Genomic DNA, 18456 nt, shown 5'->3' on the forward strand with positions numbered 1-18456 from the left:
AACCTCCAGGGATGAGGCTTCTACCACTTCCCTGGGCAACCTGTTCCAGTGTCTTGCAGCCTGATGGTGAAGAATCTACCCATTACTCCAATACTTCATTGCTCCATTCCCCCTAGGCCTATCGCTACCCTAAAACATCCTTCCCCAGCTTTCTGGTAGCCCCCTTCAGATACTGGAAGGCCACAATTAGGTCTCCTTGAAGCCTTCTCTTCTTCAGACTGAATAGCCCCAACTCTCTCAGTCTGTCCTCATAGGAGAGGAGCTCCAGCCTTTTGATCATCCTCATGGCACTTCTCTGGACATGTTCCAGCATGTCCAGATCCTTCTTGTAATAGGGGCTCCAGAACTGGATGCAGTACTCCAGGGACTGATAAAGCATCTTCTTCAGGTAAGTATCAGAAATGCACCACATTAGATCCTGGCAGCGATGCAGGATATCAAACTAGGTATCAAAGATTTCTGAAATCAGTCTTTCTTCTAAGAACTCCACTATCTTGGACAACATTTGGCTAGGAATTCTCACTGACTCCATTAAACACCACCAAGGAATGTGCTCAGAAGCAGTTACTAGAACAAATTAATTCTGTCAGGCATTGCAAAAGGGAAATTGAAGGTGGAGAAGAAAATGTTTTAAGTTCTGCTTTAGGAAAAAAAAATAACCTTCTTTACCTCACTTGAAAAGTGGCCAATCTTAAGCTAAGCATGCAAATTGAGATGACAACATGTATTACAGCATCACGAAATAACTTATGTTGAAACAGGTCACAAAGTCCAACCTCCTACTGAGAAGACGTAGAGCTAGATCAAGTTGCCCAGAGATTTGTCTTGCCAAATTTTGAAAGCCTACAAATTATTTGGGCACACTTCTTGAGCACCTCAGCACCCTCAAAGTAAGTTTTGGGGTTTTTTCTTTTATGTAATCAAAATTTCCCAAGTTCCAACTTGTTTTTGTTTGCTTTGTCCTCTCCCTGGCACAGCTCTCAGAAGAGATCTTTTTAACCTTCTCTGTAACCTCTCAAAAGCTAGCTGAAGACAGTATGATCCTTCATACACATTCTCTGCTTAAGGATGAACAAACAACTCTTGCTCAGTACAGTATTATCTGTAAATCTGCTGAGAGTGCACTCTGTCTTGACATGTAAGTCATAAAAGGGACATTAAATAGTAGTGGCCCTCATATTCAACTTGGAGGGGCATCAGGCTACTCATGAACTTTGAACCACTTATCTTAGTCTTGGAACCTGGCATCAAGATGATTTTCTACCTACCTTATTATTCATAGAATCAGAATGCTTTGGGTTGGAAGGAATCATTTTTGTGGCCACCTTCTGGACACACTCCAACAGGTTCACATCTTTATTATTTGAGGACCGCAGAGCTGGACATGCGACTCCAGGTGGGGTCTCACTAAAACAGAGGGGTAGAATCCCCTCCCTTGACCTGCTGGCCACACTGCTTTTGATGTAGCCCAGGATTCAGTTGGCCTTCTGGTCTGCAAGTGCACATTGCTGGCCCATGTCCAGCTTTTCGTCTACCACCTGCTCACTTATGCCCTGCTTACATCTTGCCTATTTTGGCTGTGAGTAATGGTTTTATGACTCTCCAGAAGGACAGCAAGTTATCCATGGGACAGCAGTGTGCCCTTGTTGGCAAGAGGGCCAATGAGTATCCTGTGGTGCATTAAGAAAATTGTGTCCAGCAGGTCTAGGGAGGTTCTCCTCCCCCTCTACTCTCCTCTGGTGAGACCACACCTGGAATACTATCTCCAGTTTTGGGCTCCCCAGTTCAAAAGAGAGAGGGACCTGCTGGAGACAGTCCAAGAGAGAGCTATGAAGATGACTGGGAGACTTGAACATTTCTCCTATGAAGAAAGGCTGAGAGACCTGGGGCTGCATATTCTGGAGAAGAGAAGGATGAGAGGGAATCTTATAAACACCTATAAATATCTGAGATGATCTAATAAATTAGATGAAGGTGCCAGTCTCTTCTCAGTGGTGCCCAGTGATAGGACAAGGAACAACAGGTACAAGCTAGAACACAGGAGGGTCCACCTCAACACAAGGAGACACTTCTTTATGGTGACAGAGTACTGGAACAGGCTGTCCAGAGAAGCTGGGGAGTCCCCTTCTCTGGAGACTTTCAAAACCCACCTTCATGTGTTCCTGTGTGATCTACTTTAGGTGATCCTGCTCTGGAAGCAGGGGTTGGACTCAACTGATCTCTGAAGTCCCTTCCAAGCCCTAACATTCTGTGACTCTGATTCTAAAGTAAACAACAATGATGATGCACATTGGCTAATCCCTCTCAGGCCACAAGATGCTGATCACCTTACACAGCAACAGCAGAAAATTTTTCAAGTAAGGCAACAGAGCTGCTGGATGTAAAACCAATCACAACCTGACATCCTTTTTGCAACCCAAAGGGTTGCAAAACCAAAGGGGCGGTGTTGCTGTACCTCAAATGCAAAAGAATTACAATCATAAAAACATAAGACAGTAACTATCACTAATAATATAGTTTGTATCTAATTAAAATGACAGAAAAAACCCTCACAATACGTATAAAGTCACCCAAAAGTTAATACTGTAGAAAAAAATATGGAAAGGCTACTTATTGCAAAAATCTTTACTGTTATCTTGCCACTTTACCAGGCACTTTATTAAGCACCACCTTTTTAAGAATCATAGTTTATAGACTGTTAAAAAGCTGCACTGTAAGATGAAATTTCCTTTTACATTCTTACCTTTCAAGTTCTTTTGGTTTAAACTTCCACCAAGTGTCTGGTTCTCGGAACATGACTTTGTATTTGAACTGCTGAGCCTGAATAAAAGAAGATGGGAAAAAACCCACATCACTTATTTCTGTGAAGCAGCACGCAAGTAGCTGCTTTAAAGCTGGGTTTTGTACTTTTCAAAATCAGTTACACATTTGGAATAACATACTTTTGTTCAGTGATCCACTTCACATAAATTATGATGTTTAAAGACATATGTGTGTGTATATATATATATACACACGCACACACACACACAGACATATCTCTTGCTGCAAAATCAAATGTGTGCCATGGTCACAGAAAAAAACAAAATTAAATAAATTCACTTTTATATCATGCCTTTAAATGTTTTATCTCTGAATCAAGACTACAGAACATCACTTCCTTCCAGGTAAAGCATGCACATGTCTACACAGCCTCTCCAAGACAGAGAAAAGCTCACTGCTTACATTCAGAGATGACCAGATGTGAGGCAGTAACTAGTTCCAGTACTGCAGCTACTGTGGACAGCCTTCTGCCATGCAGAAACTTGAGTGGGCTGCAAGTAAATGGTCCTTATATGGTCAAGTTTCATCATGGCAGAAAAGGAGCCCAAAATCTAACCAGAATAAACATTGTGAGTACTATGCCGTTTCTCCCTCTCCTTGTTTGCAGAACAACTTCTTAGCACTTTGCCAAACCCTGTACTTCCTGGAAGAATTTGTGTTGTATGTTTGAGCACACAGCAAAATCAAGAACTACATTTATGAAAGAACCCTTAAGCTGACAATTATTATTAAATGCAAGGATAATAACCATTTTAAAAACATGAACAAAAATAATCTGTGCTAAGTCCCACTGTTGACTAAGCCATTACTACACATATCATATGTGGAGTATCTGCTCAAAAGCTATCATTTCTACACACTACACTCTCAGTGTGTTTCTATACCATGTTAGGAGAAATCCCAGATCCACTTCTTGAATATTTCTTCCAATATATTTCTGTTAACCAGAATCACCTGGGTTGCTGCCCATGTCTCCTTCTTAAAAGGAATACCCTTAACTCCTCTGAGGTATTTCATTCTTTCCCTGTTGGCTATTACCTCAGGAGCCCATGGATCCTGTCCTCAAGACTTGTCCCCAGCACACCTCAAACAGCTTGATTGCTCTAACACTAGCACCCTGTCCCTCTAACCATGGCCTCTCATCTTCAAGGCTAGTTTAAAGCTCTGTTACTGAGCACTGCCAGCAAGCCCACTGCTGTGTAGACCATCCCATTGTTGAAAAACCCCAAACTGTGATGGTGACACCAGACAGAGCTATGTATCAATAGACCAACTCTATCTGTTTCTTCCAATGTCACTGTCTGCTACTGGTAGAGGAAAAAATAACCTGTGCTCTTGTCTCCCTCACCAACCATCCCATGGCTCTGAAGTCTTTTGATTGCTCTTGAACTAAAAGTTGTGGTTTCATCTCCACCCACATAGAAGAGCACTAACAGATAATAGTTTAAGGGGCATAGCAAGCTAAGAAGTTTCCTGGTCATGTCCTTAACCCAAGCCCCAGAAAGGCAGCAGACTTTTCTGAGAGGAGGAAGCCTCTGTTCCCCTTAGAAGAGAGGCACCTACAGCTATAACCCTTCTTTTCTTCCTTGTGAAGATGGTAGTGAAATAGAGGGTAATCCTTTCTGACCTTGGTGACACCTTTGTTTCCTCAATAATGTTTATTTTTGCTCTCTAGTGCAAAGCACATGGCTTTGTCACTCAGAAGCCAGGCCAGGTCAATAGTCAGATGCACACAGAGATGACACTGAGTAATATGATTCCACGTCACAATTTTTTCCTGACTCCAGACTTTCTTGTGCAATAACAACTAGCTTGAGAAAGACAATCTCCTTTTAAAACATCTGTTGTTGCCATGCTGGTCAATAATCCCTTTTCACATTGATCACAATGTAATACTGACCAAAGTAACATAAGGCTTCATCTCCCATGCTTGTATGTTTGTGTTGTCTATTATTATAGGAGAGATTCTCATTTCAAACGCTTCTTTGGCTGAAAGAAACACACGTACAAAAGAATGTGATGGAGTTAATTTCATTGAGGTGGGCAGACAAAATTTATTCCGATTCTCTAAATTGGTAATACTTTTGTTGAAAGTAGATAATCCTTAATGATTAACCACGGTGCAAAGAACCCTTGCCACAGCTTGATCTGTTTCAAGGCTCTCTTCTATTTTAGAAATCTACCCCCCCCTCCCCTTACATGTAAAGCTACTGAGATACTGTTATTCTTCTGAATTAACATATGTATGGTAATCAAGAAATGAAAATGCAGATGGAAAATGCACCAAGATGACTAACCAATCAGTAAATTAAACTAAAAGAAAACCTACATGATCACCTTAAAGTGGACTTCTTTGTTGCATACAAAATTCTTGCCTTTATAACAGTCTTAAGATTAGTCCACTCTGTGAACTGCATAAAATATGAAAAATCAAAAGAATTATTGTAATTTCAATACACAGTAATGGAATGTTTAGAGTCACTACCTTTGAGATACAGCATCACATTTCCTTAGCTATGTTACAACCTGTCTGAATAATCAAAAGTTATTGCTGAACCACACATTTCTTATTAACTCATTTCTCCGCTGGTTAGAAATCTGACAGTAGAAAAGCGATCATGGTTCAAACTTAGCAAATGACCATGAGCCAGCAATGTGCCCTTGTGGCCAAGAAGGCTAGTGGCATTCTTGGGTGCATTAGAAGGGGAGTGGTGAGAGAGGTTCTCCTTCCCCTCTACTCTGCCCTGGTGAGGCCACATCTCTAAGAGTATGTCTGGTTCTGGGCCCCTCAGTTCAAGAAGGGCCTCAGGGAATGGCTTGAAAGAGTCCAGTGCAGATGATGGAGTGAAACATCACCCTTATGAGAAAAGGCTGAGGGAGCTGGGTCTCTTTAGCTTAGAAAAGGAGACTGAGAGGTGACCTCATTTATGTTTATAAGTATGTGAAAGGTGAGTGTCAGGAGACAGAGCCAGGCTTTGCTCAGTGATGTCCAGTGATAGGACAAGGGGTAATGGGTGCAAGCTGGAACATTGCATGTTCCGTGTGAACATAAGGAAAAACTTTTTTGTTGTGAGGGTGACAAAACACTGGAACAGGCTGCCCAAAGAGGAAGTGGAGTCTCCTTCTCCGGAGACATTCAAAACCTGCCTGGACATGTTCCTGTGTGACCTACTCTAGGTGACCCTGATCCAGCAGGGGGATTGGACTGGATGATCTTTCAAGGCCTCTTCCAACCCCTAACATTCTGCAATTCTGTGAAATAAAAGCTTAAAAAGAATTGTTTTATGGTGAGTTCAGTGAAAGACACCATCAAAAAATAGTGATTATGGAAAGGAAAAAAAAAATAATTTATTCTGGCTTGCTCTTAGAATTTTGTTTACGTTTGCCAACTTCGTGCTCAAGAGAAAAAAGTAATCAAGAGGAGGAAAATACCTGTGCATTAATTGTATCAACATCCTCATTACTTACATATGTAAGTAATGAATACTGAAAGGCTCATCTCAGAGTAAATATTTCTGGGAGATGGTAGAGATCACCACTCCAGAAATGGGACACAACCCAAAATACACACCACAGTGAGTGCTGCGGATAAAACAACCTTTTAACAATGACACTGTCATTTTTAATTGCACAGCACACGATGGACTTCTAAGGTCGTGCTCATATTATTTTTCCACATCGAGACTGAAAAATGCTTCTCTTATGGGATACATGTTTGCCCTCTGACACCAGCATTACAAGACAGGCAGCTTTTTAAGCACCACCCAAGCCTTGACCTGTAAACATGCAACCTAATCCCTTCTTTATGTCTCACCTCGTTTCCTGTTCCAGTCATGCGCTTCTCCTAAGCAATCTGGATCGTAATGGTATTGCCCATTTTTACAAAAATAATCATCAGTACTCAGGATGATTCCATCTGGGTTATCCTCAAGCAAAGTCCTGTGAAAGATCAAGAAGTAAGTAGCTTTTCCCCCTTCTCCTGCCCAGTCCCGGTATCTGCTATCATACATACAAGTATTCTGTCTCTTGCACAAAGCCAAGATTATATGGAACGGAAGCAGCAAATTTAGGTAAGGATTAGGAAAAAATACAAATAAAAAAATCAGCCTCCAGGCAAAGATGACCTACAGTAATTTCCCTCCTTTTCCAAAAGCTGAGGTTATCTAGGGAAAAGAGCTGACAGAGGCTCCCTACAAGTTTCATTTCAAAGTCACAAGGGAGGCATTTTTCCATCTACATCTAGTGGGATACTTTGATAAATACACATACAGTCTTTAACTGCATCAAATATTTCAGCTGCCAGGAATCTAAACTTAATCTATGATTTTGGAGAGTTCGAAAAGAAACTAAGAATTCAATCCTACAAGTTCCATGTGTGCTACTTAACACAGCAGAATTCAAACGTGGAAGGGAATTTTTGCCTTCCATGTTATTGGAAGGAAACACATGAATTGAACAGGGACTGGAAGAACACAGCAGAGCTAGTACCACTGCAGTGATCTTGTGATGATACAAACTCCTTGGGCCAGCAACAGAAGTTAAAGCTAACTCCTCCTATTTCAATTTCCACAAGAGGTCACAGAGCTATAAGCAGCTCAGCTCTGTGCAATTATTACTCATCATGCTGCATGTATCATCTAGCTGTTCATTAGGGTATAAGCATAACTATTTACAAATGTCAGAACATTGCCTGTGCCTGCAGTAAATCCTGTCCACAATTAAGCAATTTCTTTCAGAAGCTCACAATATAGATGTTCTACCTTGCCAAATATGATTTTCCTGATCCTGGAACACCTCTGAGAAGAACAAGTACTTGACCTATAAGGTGCATCTTTTTTCTCGTCATGTGACAAACAGGTGGCTGCTGTGCTTGCGAGAGGTTCAATTTTGAGTTTCTATCTTGATTTCCCCATACCTTCTGAGAAGGATTGCTATCCCAGGCATTTGAAACCACTGGAGAGGAAAAATAAAGTCCTTTTTCCAAAGTCCTACAGCCTGAAACGGGTCTCCTCCACTGCCCTGGACCAAAAGCCACAGGGGTTACAAAGGTGGGACTTTCACTAGAAGGATAAAACACGGGAGCCATGAGATTCCAGTGTTGTTGAGGTTGACACGATGGCATGGAAATATTTAAGTTATAACTCTGTGGAGTTTGTTGAAAGTCTGCAGGTTTTGGTGTTATGAAACTGGATGTTTCAAGAGAGACACATGCCTCTGGAAGAGAAGTGCTCTGGTGGCTGTTAAAGTCAGTGACTACTTCTTGATGCTGTTGCAGGCACCTTGAATTAGGATTTCCAGTGACAGCTACTCCATGTTCCAGAGGTCTTTGGGAGGAATCACCAGGAACAGCAATCACATTTTTTTGATCCAAAACAGTATCTTGTGTCTGATCACAATTTCCACATGCTATTTCTCCATTCAATTGTTGTTCATAGACTTCTGAAGCTACATCATGCTGACCATGTGTTTCTGAGACATCAGTATCTTCCAGTACCTGTGCAGAGGAACCTGATGCAGATAGTGAGCTTTTCTGGATGCTCAGCTGATTCAATGGCAGTTGAGAACAGTTGTTTTCCAAAACCTCATTATTTGTCTGTGTTTGCTGAGGGAAACATAGGACACTGCAACCTGAATCACCTTTTTCCCACTCAGGAAATTCATTAAAGCCATGGTATTCCACAGAGTGCTCATGTACTATTTGGTCATTTCCAGAATTAAGCAATTCATCACTCAAGCTGCATCTCTGAAAGGCATTTTCTATTAAGGAATCCAGCTCCTCAGTCAGCTGCTCATCAGGTGACAGGACTTCTTCTCTTCCTTCGTCAGAATTACTTTGTTTTGCAGCACTTTCCCCCATTCTTTCATTTGCAACAGATCTTTGATGATTAACAAAAGCTATCGATGGCACTACTGAATCCAAACTCAAGGTTTTGGAAGACGCAGCTCCTTTGGCATGGGTGGACAACTCTAGCAGATAATCCATAGAATTTTCTACTGTTGAGTAAGATAAAGAGAGCAAAGCATGGTCAGCTGAATGAACAGAAGCTGATGTGAATGCCTGTTGTTTTTCTTAACTTGAAGGAGTATTTATCAAAACTAAAGAATCAACCAAAAGACAGTTCACCAGTTCACCTTTTAACACTTCTACTGCAACTCCCTTGATCTGTTTATCCTTATTACAGGTAGGGGCAGAACTCAGACACATGGCAAAATGCCTAAAAATTATAAAGTTTAACTGGAAAAATGTAAGAATTGAGTGTTTAAATAGGTATTTATTTCTAAATGGATATTTATTTCTAACTTACATCTCGTATTGATACACACAATGCGACCTTATGTCAGAAAGGCAAAATTGTGTAAAATGAATAGAATAGAATAGACCAGGTGGGAAAAGACCTTCAAGATCATTAAGTCTAACCTATCATCCAACGCTATCTGGTCAACTAAACCATGGCACCAAGCACCCCATCCAGTCTCTTCCTAAATACCTCCAGTGATGGCGAGTCCACCACCTCCCTGGGCAGCACATTCCAATGGCCAATCTCTCTTTCTGTGAAGAATTTCTTCCTAACACCCAGCCTAAACCTCCCCTGGTGCAGCTTGAGACTATGTCCTCTTGTTCTGGTGCTGGTTGCCTGGGAGAAGAGACCAACCCCCACCTGACTACAATTTCCCTTCAGGTAGCTGTAGACAGTAATAAGGTCTCCCCTGAGCCTCCTCTTCTCCAGGCTAAGCAACCCCAGCTCCTTCAGCCTCTCATCATTGGGCCTGTGCTCCAAACTCCTCCCCAGCTTTGTTGCCCTTCTCTGGACACGTTCCAGCAACTCAACATCTTTCCTAAACTGAGGGGCCCAGAACTGGACACAGGACTCAAGGTGTGGCCTAACCAGTGCTGAGTACAGGGGCACAATGACCTCCCTGCTCCTGCTGGCCACACTGTTCCTGATACAGGCCAGGATGCTATTGACCTTCTTGGCCACCTGGGCACACTGCTGGCTCATGTTCAGCTTATTATCAACCAGTACCCCCAGGTCTCTCTCTGCCTGGCTGCTCTCCAGCCACTCTGACCCCAGCCTGTAGCACTGCATGGGGTTGTTGTGGCTAATGTGTAGAACCTGGCACTTAGATGTGTTAAATCTCATGCCGCTGGACTCTGCCCATCTGTCCAGCCCTTCAAGGTCCCTCTGCAGAGCCCTCCTACCCTCTAACAGATCAACACCTGTCCCCAGTTTGGTGTCATCTGCAAATTTAGTGATGATGGACTCAATACCCTCATGCAGATCATCAATAAAGATATTAAAGAGCATAGGCCCCAGAGCTGATCCCTGGGGGACACCACTAGTGACTGGCCGCCAGCTGGATGTGGCACCATTCACCACCTCTCTCTGGGCTCAGCCCTCCAGCCAGTTCCTAACCCAGCACAGAGTGCTGTTGGCCAAGCCATGAGCTGACAGCTTGGCCAGGAGTTTGCTGTGGAAGATGGCATCAAAGGCCTTGCTAAGTCCAGGTAGACTACATCCACAGCAAAAGCACTGAAAAGCGCTACTGGGCACTAAAGAGATAAGTAAGTAAAATACATTCATTATGGCTATGCCTGATTGAAATGTTATATCTAATGCCACCTGAAAAATCCAGTATCTGCTCTAACTCTTTGTAAAGCTACTAAATAGAGTATAGGCTGCCTGTGATCAACATGAGCAAAATGAAAACCTGGCACAAGTTGTCATCTGACCTTAAAGCTAAGCTTCTGTTTTCCTGAAAGACAGTGTAACAAAAGCCTAAATCTGCACACACTAAATAAAATCTTCCTTGCCCTTCTATCTTCTCTGCTCTTGTAGAGCAACTTAGGACTACTCATATGAAAAGATACCAATCTTTAAACTTTTAAACTACTGCTGACAGTAAAACACAACCATGAACTTGGCCTGTTTACTGAACTCACCAATGAGCTTCTTGATCACTGTCATTTGGATAAAGTTAAATCTTTTTAAGTGTTCAAAGCATGAATCACTAATTCCATCCATTTCTATTTTAAAAAGAACAGCAATCATAACAGCAAGTGTGAGAGATTAATTTATGAACTCTATATAATTTAAGTAAGGTAAAAATGGCAATAAAAGCAGTCCTTTTAATGGCTACCTAGCTTCCATACATATAAAATAGTGCCAAATTCTGCCTTCTTGGCAAATATTCTTAGAAAAATCTCCACTAATCACATCTGATTGCATTAATTAAAATACTTTGTGTATGACTTACTCCCCTGCCAAATAACTCCTCAGATGTTGCTATCCGGCACCTGATTCATTACTTCTATTATAAGCAAATGAATTTGTATATAGCATGTCAAAGACGTGCTAAGGACTGGGCACAAACATGGAAACAATCTGCCAGGAGAAGGTGTGTATGTAGCTTGGTAGAATACAGGGGAAGAAACCCAGTCCAAGTGAGGCTTTGGAGAATTCAACATGACAAACGGAATTTATCCCTCATAAAGTAATTCTCAGTGGAGATGACAAGACAGTGCAAAACAGAAAGTAAAAGAGAAGCTCAATTCAAGTATTAAAGGCAAAGCAAACACTGGCAGGACCACACGCAGTGCACCACTGTCTTAAAAAAGTATGATCTAGAACACAAAATTCCTCACCTGCAAAAAGAGTTGATATATATAGCAGATAGAGCACAGAAAGCAATTGGGAAAACCAGATTCTGACTCTCCTCACAACTCTACCACCACCTGCTCTGCATCACAGAACAAGCCACTCAAGCTGCACCTGCATTTATGGAGCACACTGCTACTGCGAATTACCAGCCTCAGAGAACTCTGTCAAACTTGGAGAATGTTGCATGGAAAGAGCTACAAAATTTCAAAATATTATGACTCACCTACTCATTAAAAGCCAAACTCACAAATATGCTTGCAACACCCACACCAACTTTTCTGGAGTGGCCCTAGTTAACAACTGAGTGTGGAAAAAACTGTAAGGTCAACCCTGCATTATTTACCTTTAAAATCACATTCAGACAGAACCATGTACACCACACTGGGATCTAGGTCAGAAAACATCTCTGACATGCTGTTGAAGAGCTCCTCCTTATTGACACTGTAGGCTGCTTGTAACACTGAGTGGTGTGGGTCCCCTTGGGATGCAGCAACAGCAGTTCCATCAGGATTGTCATTCCTCCGAGAAGGACTCCCACCAGTTTTCCTTTTTCGTGGCATTTTGTTTCCTAAAAATCAGCTTTTTGTTTTAGTTTGTTACCATGAGGCTGACAGCACCAAGCTCAGGAGTCACAAAAGCCCTCTCGGAAATGGGATACACAAAACACAAATTGCAGACCTGGACAAAAACAGAACAGAGACATTTTAATAAAATACACAGTCACATTTTCTTGTCTCTTCTCTGGATAGCTGGAAAGATCAAAAAACCACATAAGCATCCAGGAAAGACTTTTCTAGAAGGCTGCCTTTCTTCACTTCAAATGGCTGAAAGATAAATAGCAGCCTTGTCTTCCAGCTAACTAGACACTGAATCTGCATCTGATAGAAGAAATAAAATGGTGTTCAAAAGAAAAATCCAGACAAGGAAGCGAAGCAATGAAGACAGTCCACAGATCATAGAATCATAGAATCACTTTGCCTTGAAAGACTTTTAAGATGAATGACTCCAACCATTACCTAACTCTACCAAGACTGACGCTAAACCATGTCCTTCAGCACATCTCTGCATCTTTTAAACACCTCTTTGAGAAGCCTATTCCAGTGTTTTAGAACTCTCTCAGTCAAGAGGTGTCTTCTGTCTCCTATCTAAGCCTCCCCTGACCCAGCTTGAGGCCGTTTCCTCTTGTCCTATCACTTGGTACTAGAGAGAAAAGACCAACACCCACCTGACTCCAACCTCCTTTCAGGGAGTTGCAGAGAGTGAGAAGACAATTGGCCCCAACACTGAGCTCGTGTGAACACCAGTAGTGACCAGCTGCCAACTGGATTTAACTCTGTTCATCACCACTCTTCAGGCCTGGCCATCCCAGCAATTTTTTACCCATATCCTGCATTATTTACCCAATATTCCTCTGGTAACAGCTAGTGATGACCAGTTAACACCATGGAATGCTTGTATTCAGAAGCATTGCTCCTCTTTTGAAAGCACTGGAAAACAGACATCTTCAAATCGTCCCAAAGTCCTTCATTATTTTCCCCCTCTCTTTCAAAAGTAAGCAGCCGAGGTTCTTCAAGGCTCAAGCAGTGGCACAGGTCACCCACAGAGGCTGCAGAATCTCAAACAACACAAGTTCTCAAAACCTGACTGAAACCAGCCCTGAGCAAACCGCTTCAAGTAATCCTACTTGAGGAGGAGGTGGGCTGAACCAGACAACAACCAGAAGTCCATGTGAGCTTTTTTAATTCTCAAAAATATTTTACAGCTTTATAAGCCACAAAGCAAGAAGATACTTTTGTTCACTCCCCCATTTCTGCCACAAAGCCTTTGTACTTGGTGGCATCTGCAATAGATGCTAATCCCTGCATTCATCTTAAGTAGAAAGTGGTTGCTAATTGAAGTGGAAGCACAGAGTATGGTGTGGTCTCTTTTAATTCCTTTCAAAGAACATCAAGGTTCTGTTTTGCTCAAGTGATGCTCATAATAAACTAATTCATAGCTTTTACAAATAATTATTCAGAAGACAAGCAAACCTTGGTAATCCTCAGAATCTGAAGTTAATTGCAGCAATGAGTCACTATTTAGTGCTATCAGTTACTAAGTAGGCCATAAAATACTTGTGTCTATACAAAGATTATTTTGCCAGTGATGAATGACTTGGAATAAAATTGTTTTGGTTGGAAAAGACCTTTAAGATCATTGAGTCCAGCCATGATCCAACTCTACCAAGGTTGGTGCTAAACCATGTCCCTCAGCACCGCATCTAAAACTACCTGAAGGGAGGTTGTAGCCAGGTGGGGGTTGGTCTCTTCTGCCAGGCAACCAGCACCAGAACAAGAGGTCTCAAGCTGTGCCAGGAGAGATTTAGGCTGGATGTTAGGAAGAAGTTCTTCATAGAAAGAATGATTGGCCATTGGAATGGGCTGCCCAGGGAGGTGGTAGAGTCACCATCACTGGAAGTGTTTAGGAAGAGACTGGATGGGTTGTTTGGTGCCATGGTTTAGTTGATTAGATACTGTTGGGTGATAAGTTGGACTTGGTGATCTCAAAGGTCTTTTCCAACCTGATTAATTCTATTCTATTCTTTTCTATCTAGGCATCTTTTAAACACCTCCAGGTCTGGGGATTCAAACACCTCCCTGGGGAGCCTATTCCAGTGTTTTGAGAACCTTTTCAGTCAAGACATTTCTTCTAATATCCAACCTAAACCTCCCTGGCACAACTTGAGGCCATTTCCTCTTGTTCACTTGTTACTAGGAACAAGAGACCAATCCCCATCCAGTGGCAGGGCCGCAAACACATCCCTGGGCAACCTGTTCCAGTATTTTACCACTCTCCTTGTAAACTTCCTCCTTAAGTACAACCTAAATCTCCCCTGCCCTAGTTTCAAACCATTGCTCCTTGTCCTATCACTACAAGCCCTTCTAAACAGTCCTCCTCCAACCTTCCTGTAGGTCCCCCTTCAGATACTGAAATATAGCTCTAAGGGCCTTGTCTTCTCCAGGCTGAACAGCCACAATTCTTTCAGCCTGTTTTTATTGGAGAGGTGCTCCAGCCCTCTAATCATCTTAATGCCCATCCTTTTGACCCGCTCAAGCATGTCCACATCTCCTGTGTTGGGGGAGCAAGAGCCGGACTTAGTATTCCAGGTGAGGTCTCAACCAGAGCAGAGGGGCAGAATCACCTCTCTCAACCAGCTGGCCATGCTTCTTTTGATGCAGCCCAGGATGCAATTTGCCTTCCAGGCTGCAAGAACACACTGTTGCATTCCTGGACATACTCCTGGGCAGTATATTCTGTTGCTAGTACTAAGCACAATGAAAGTATATAAAAACATATGCCTGCACACAAAGCATATGGCTCTGTAGGACATAAGAGAACACTAAGACAACCAACTGAAAGGAATCATTTTCACTTACTTTTAAGAGCATGCCCTGAACTTTACAGAGGATTTTTTTTCTAGGGACCTGTCTTTTCAACCAGTCAATTACTCTTTTCGAAAATTACTTTACTATGAAAGAGGAAATAATTTTTCATAACCCAACAGCCAGACTTGCAGGTCACTTAGAGTCATTGGTTCTGGATAAGGTGATATGAATCAGTCTGTAGACTGATGTGGATGAGGGCTTTTTTCCCCCTACCCAAGATGAAAATGGAGTTGTAATAACATAATGATTTAGAAGAGCAGGGCTGTGCTGAAAGGAAATTCTGAACAATTAGCCAGAGGCTGTGATATGCTCAGAGGTGTGCTCTCCAGTTCTGGGTACTGCTGTTCAACACACATCCAATTAGAGCAAACAGCTGTTTCATTTCAGCACTGATCAGAAACAATACTCCTGTGGCAGTCTCAACTTCACCTTTAAAAACAAAGCAAAACAAAATCCACAAGCACCTCCTCACTCAGCTCTTCAGAAATACACATGTGCTAGTTTTAGGCTATGCCTTTAAAAATTTTTCACAGATCTTGAGCAGAAAGTAGTAAAATGTAAATAAATCACCACTGGGTGTAAAAAGGAAAATAATGCTAGTTCTAAACAATCCCATTGGAAAGACAACAGACTTAAACTAAGTTGTACAAAGGAGCAAGTTCTGCACCATGAGGGTGGTGGAACACTGGAACAGATTGCCCAGGGACATGGCTGGGGCCTCATTCCTGGAGATATTCAAGGTGAGGCTCAACAGAGCTCTGGACAACCTGATCTAGTGGAAGATATCCCTGCTGACTGCAGATGGGATTGGACTAGATGACCTTTGGAAGTCCCTTCCAAACCAGACTATTCTATCATTTTTTTAGGAAATAATTGGTAATACAGACTTTTCTTGAACAAGCCATCACATTGCTAACTACTACTGCTATCAGCAAACTTGCTGTGAAGAATTATCCTAGTACTTTGAAGAAATTAAAGCAAAAAAAACCCAAAAAACTGAAGCCATAAATACATTTTCCAATGCCAAGCTAAAAGGAACAAGCCATGTTTACACTGAGGCTACATTAAACTTGTCCATCCAAACATCTTTTGTCTCCCATAGCAAAAGCCAGAAATGCCCCCCTGCTTCCTAAGAACAATTCAACAATATTCAACAGTACTCAACAATGTAAATTGAAGGACTATATTTTTACAAAAGCAGCTATAAAACAGTATTAGGTACCATCTGGCTATTCTAAAATTACTAGGAAAACACAAGCTTCAAGCTTCAGACAGGCATTATGGTTTCATTTTCAGTATAAAATGAACATAGATATGCATTTGCTGAACAAAGATGTGATGAATAAAGCTCTGACACAACTCATATGTCTTTTACACTGGGGTATCTCCTTAGAAACCACACATGGTAGCTTGAATTTTCAAGATGTGTCAAAATTCTTAAGTGGAGTGGACTGACTTTGAGTCCTATCACAGATACAGTCTCAACTATAAGAAGAGAATCATAGAATCACCTGGGTTGGAAGGGACCTCTCAAGGTCATCTAGTCCAACCCCTCTGCAGTGAGCAGGGACATCCTCAACTAGATCAGGTCTCCCAGAGCCTTGCCAAGCCTCACCTTGAATATCTCCAGGAATGGGGCCTCAACCACCTCTGGGCAACCTGTTCCAGTGCTCAAAAGTCCTCATTGTAAATAACTTGTTCCTAACAGCCAAACTCAATCTACTCTTCTCTAAATTCAAATCATTGCTCCTCATCCTATCACTGCAGGCCTTCATAAACAGTCCCTCTCCAGCCTTCTTACTAGCTCCCTTCAAGTACTGGAAGGAAACAGTAATATTCAAGAGAAGACAGAACACACAGAATAAATGAAGAAACACATTAAACCACTTTAACTGAGTTAGTTGATACCAAAATTATTCACAAAGCTCTTTAAATCAGAGATAATGCATCAGGAATCAACAGTAAACAACATTTTTTCAATCTCATTACAGTAACTGGTTTTCTAAGCAAACAGACTAGAAAAATAATTGAACCACTATTCAAAGTTTACTAAAAGCATTCAGCAGCACAGAACATTTCTGGTTTAACTTTGATCAAATTCAAATGACAAACAAGTTATCAGTATTACTTCTCTTGTTCTAAGGACAAAGCAAGTCTCCAGCCTTGATAAAAGTTAACATTCAACTAATATGGTCAAAGCTACCTGATTGGTATGTATTTCTTAATTGCTCTGATCAGTTTAAGGACATTAACTAAACATATATATATATATATATATATATATATAAAAGCACTTGGTTTGTGGTTTTTTTTGTAATTATTATTTTGGCTTGCTTTTCATGTTGGGTGGTTTTAAACAGTCTTTTTCATTTCATTACATTTCGTCATGTAATGTTCATTGGAATCTTCCAGCTTTTAAAAAACTCACAGTGGGAGACCAACAAAATATATATATATATCTGCATTTGTAATTCAAATAAAATATCAATGGCACAGAACTTACATTTTCAGCTTCACTGAGTTGCCCTGCAGAGGGTCCCTCCTCATCTTTCCAAAACCACCACTGATGGCACATTTAATAAAGATCTGCTGTTAAAAAATATCATGCACTCCTCTGTCAGGAAACCATATTTTCAACCACACAAATCAGATGTCAGCAGTAGCAGATGCTCCCCCCCTGATAAAGGAATGATGAGAACACAAATTAGAATTGGTATTTTGCTCTCAAATCACACAACTTTAAGCAAAGTTCTAACACTGAGCAAAACACATCACTACTTCTAGTAGATTTAGCACAACTAACATTTTATTGACAAAGCACCCAACATGCCAAGTTGAGCTCATATGTTAAGTTTGCCCAAGGATAATGCCTACTTGATTTCAGCTCCTGATTTTTCATCTGAAAAATGTGACTTGAATCAGGTGAAGAAATAACACAATGGCAGTAGAAATATTTAGGAATAAAAATAAGTTTCCTCACATGTCATTCCACTTGGTTCTTCACCGTAGCTCTTAACCATCTTGAAGAGGTCTACGTATCCATACTGGTCAAGAGAAGATTCATTTCATCATGTGAGGAACTGGGCAAAGAAAACCTGGTCCATCAAAATCAGAATGCATTACTTACAGCACTGATCTGCAACGCCCTGCTGATGCTAAAGAACTGCACTTCTGTTTATCAAAGTGGCCGCAAACTCCTAATCCACTGTGTACACACCAAAGATTTTACGTCTACTCAAAGCCTGACTTAATTCTAATGTACATATTAGCCTAGAACTCACTTTTCTGACAACAGTCTTGTCTTTTCAGTCTAACTAATACAATCTAAAAAACAACAATAACAAAACAAAAAGAAATCCCTCAAATAACCAAAGAAATCCCCCCGTAACTAAGAGGCAAAAAGTCTGGAACAAGTATTCTGTCACACTCCTAACATGGCAGGCTCATGGCTCAATTATTTCACCGGAGTCTTCACAAGAGGTGGAGAAACTTGTCTCCCATTTTGCATCTAACCCCATTCCACTGCTTCAGAGCATTTAAAAAAACCA

General features: G+C 41.3%; 1 protein-coding gene across 1 annotated transcript in view; it reads right to left on the minus strand.

Annotated features, from left to right (window-relative positions):
- The window catches only part of N4BP2 (NEDD4 binding protein 2), a 34791-nt gene extending 16756 nt beyond the window's left edge, over positions 1–18035 (minus strand). The window contains exons 1-7 of the mRNA XM_009896571.2: positions 17889–18035; positions 17412–17585; positions 11827–12161; positions 7584–8817; positions 6638–6762; positions 4724–4812; positions 2744–2820 (exon numbers count right to left, since the gene is read on the minus strand). Coding sequence (XP_009894873.2) covers positions 2744–2820; positions 4724–4812; positions 6638–6762; positions 7584–8817; positions 11827–12043 — 1742 coding nt within the window. The 5' untranslated portion in view covers positions 12044–12161; positions 17412–17585; positions 17889–18035. The remainder of the gene's footprint in view (positions 1–2743; positions 2821–4723; positions 4813–6637; positions 6763–7583; positions 8818–11826; positions 12162–17411; positions 17586–17888) is intronic.
- Positions 18036–18456: the final 421 nt, after the last annotated feature.

This window comes from Dryobates pubescens, chromosome 1 (assembly GCF_014839835.1).
Source record: "Dryobates pubescens isolate bDryPub1 chromosome 1, bDryPub1.pri, whole genome shotgun sequence".
NCBI classification, from domain to species: domain Eukaryota; kingdom Metazoa; phylum Chordata; class Aves; order Piciformes; family Picidae; genus Dryobates; species Dryobates pubescens.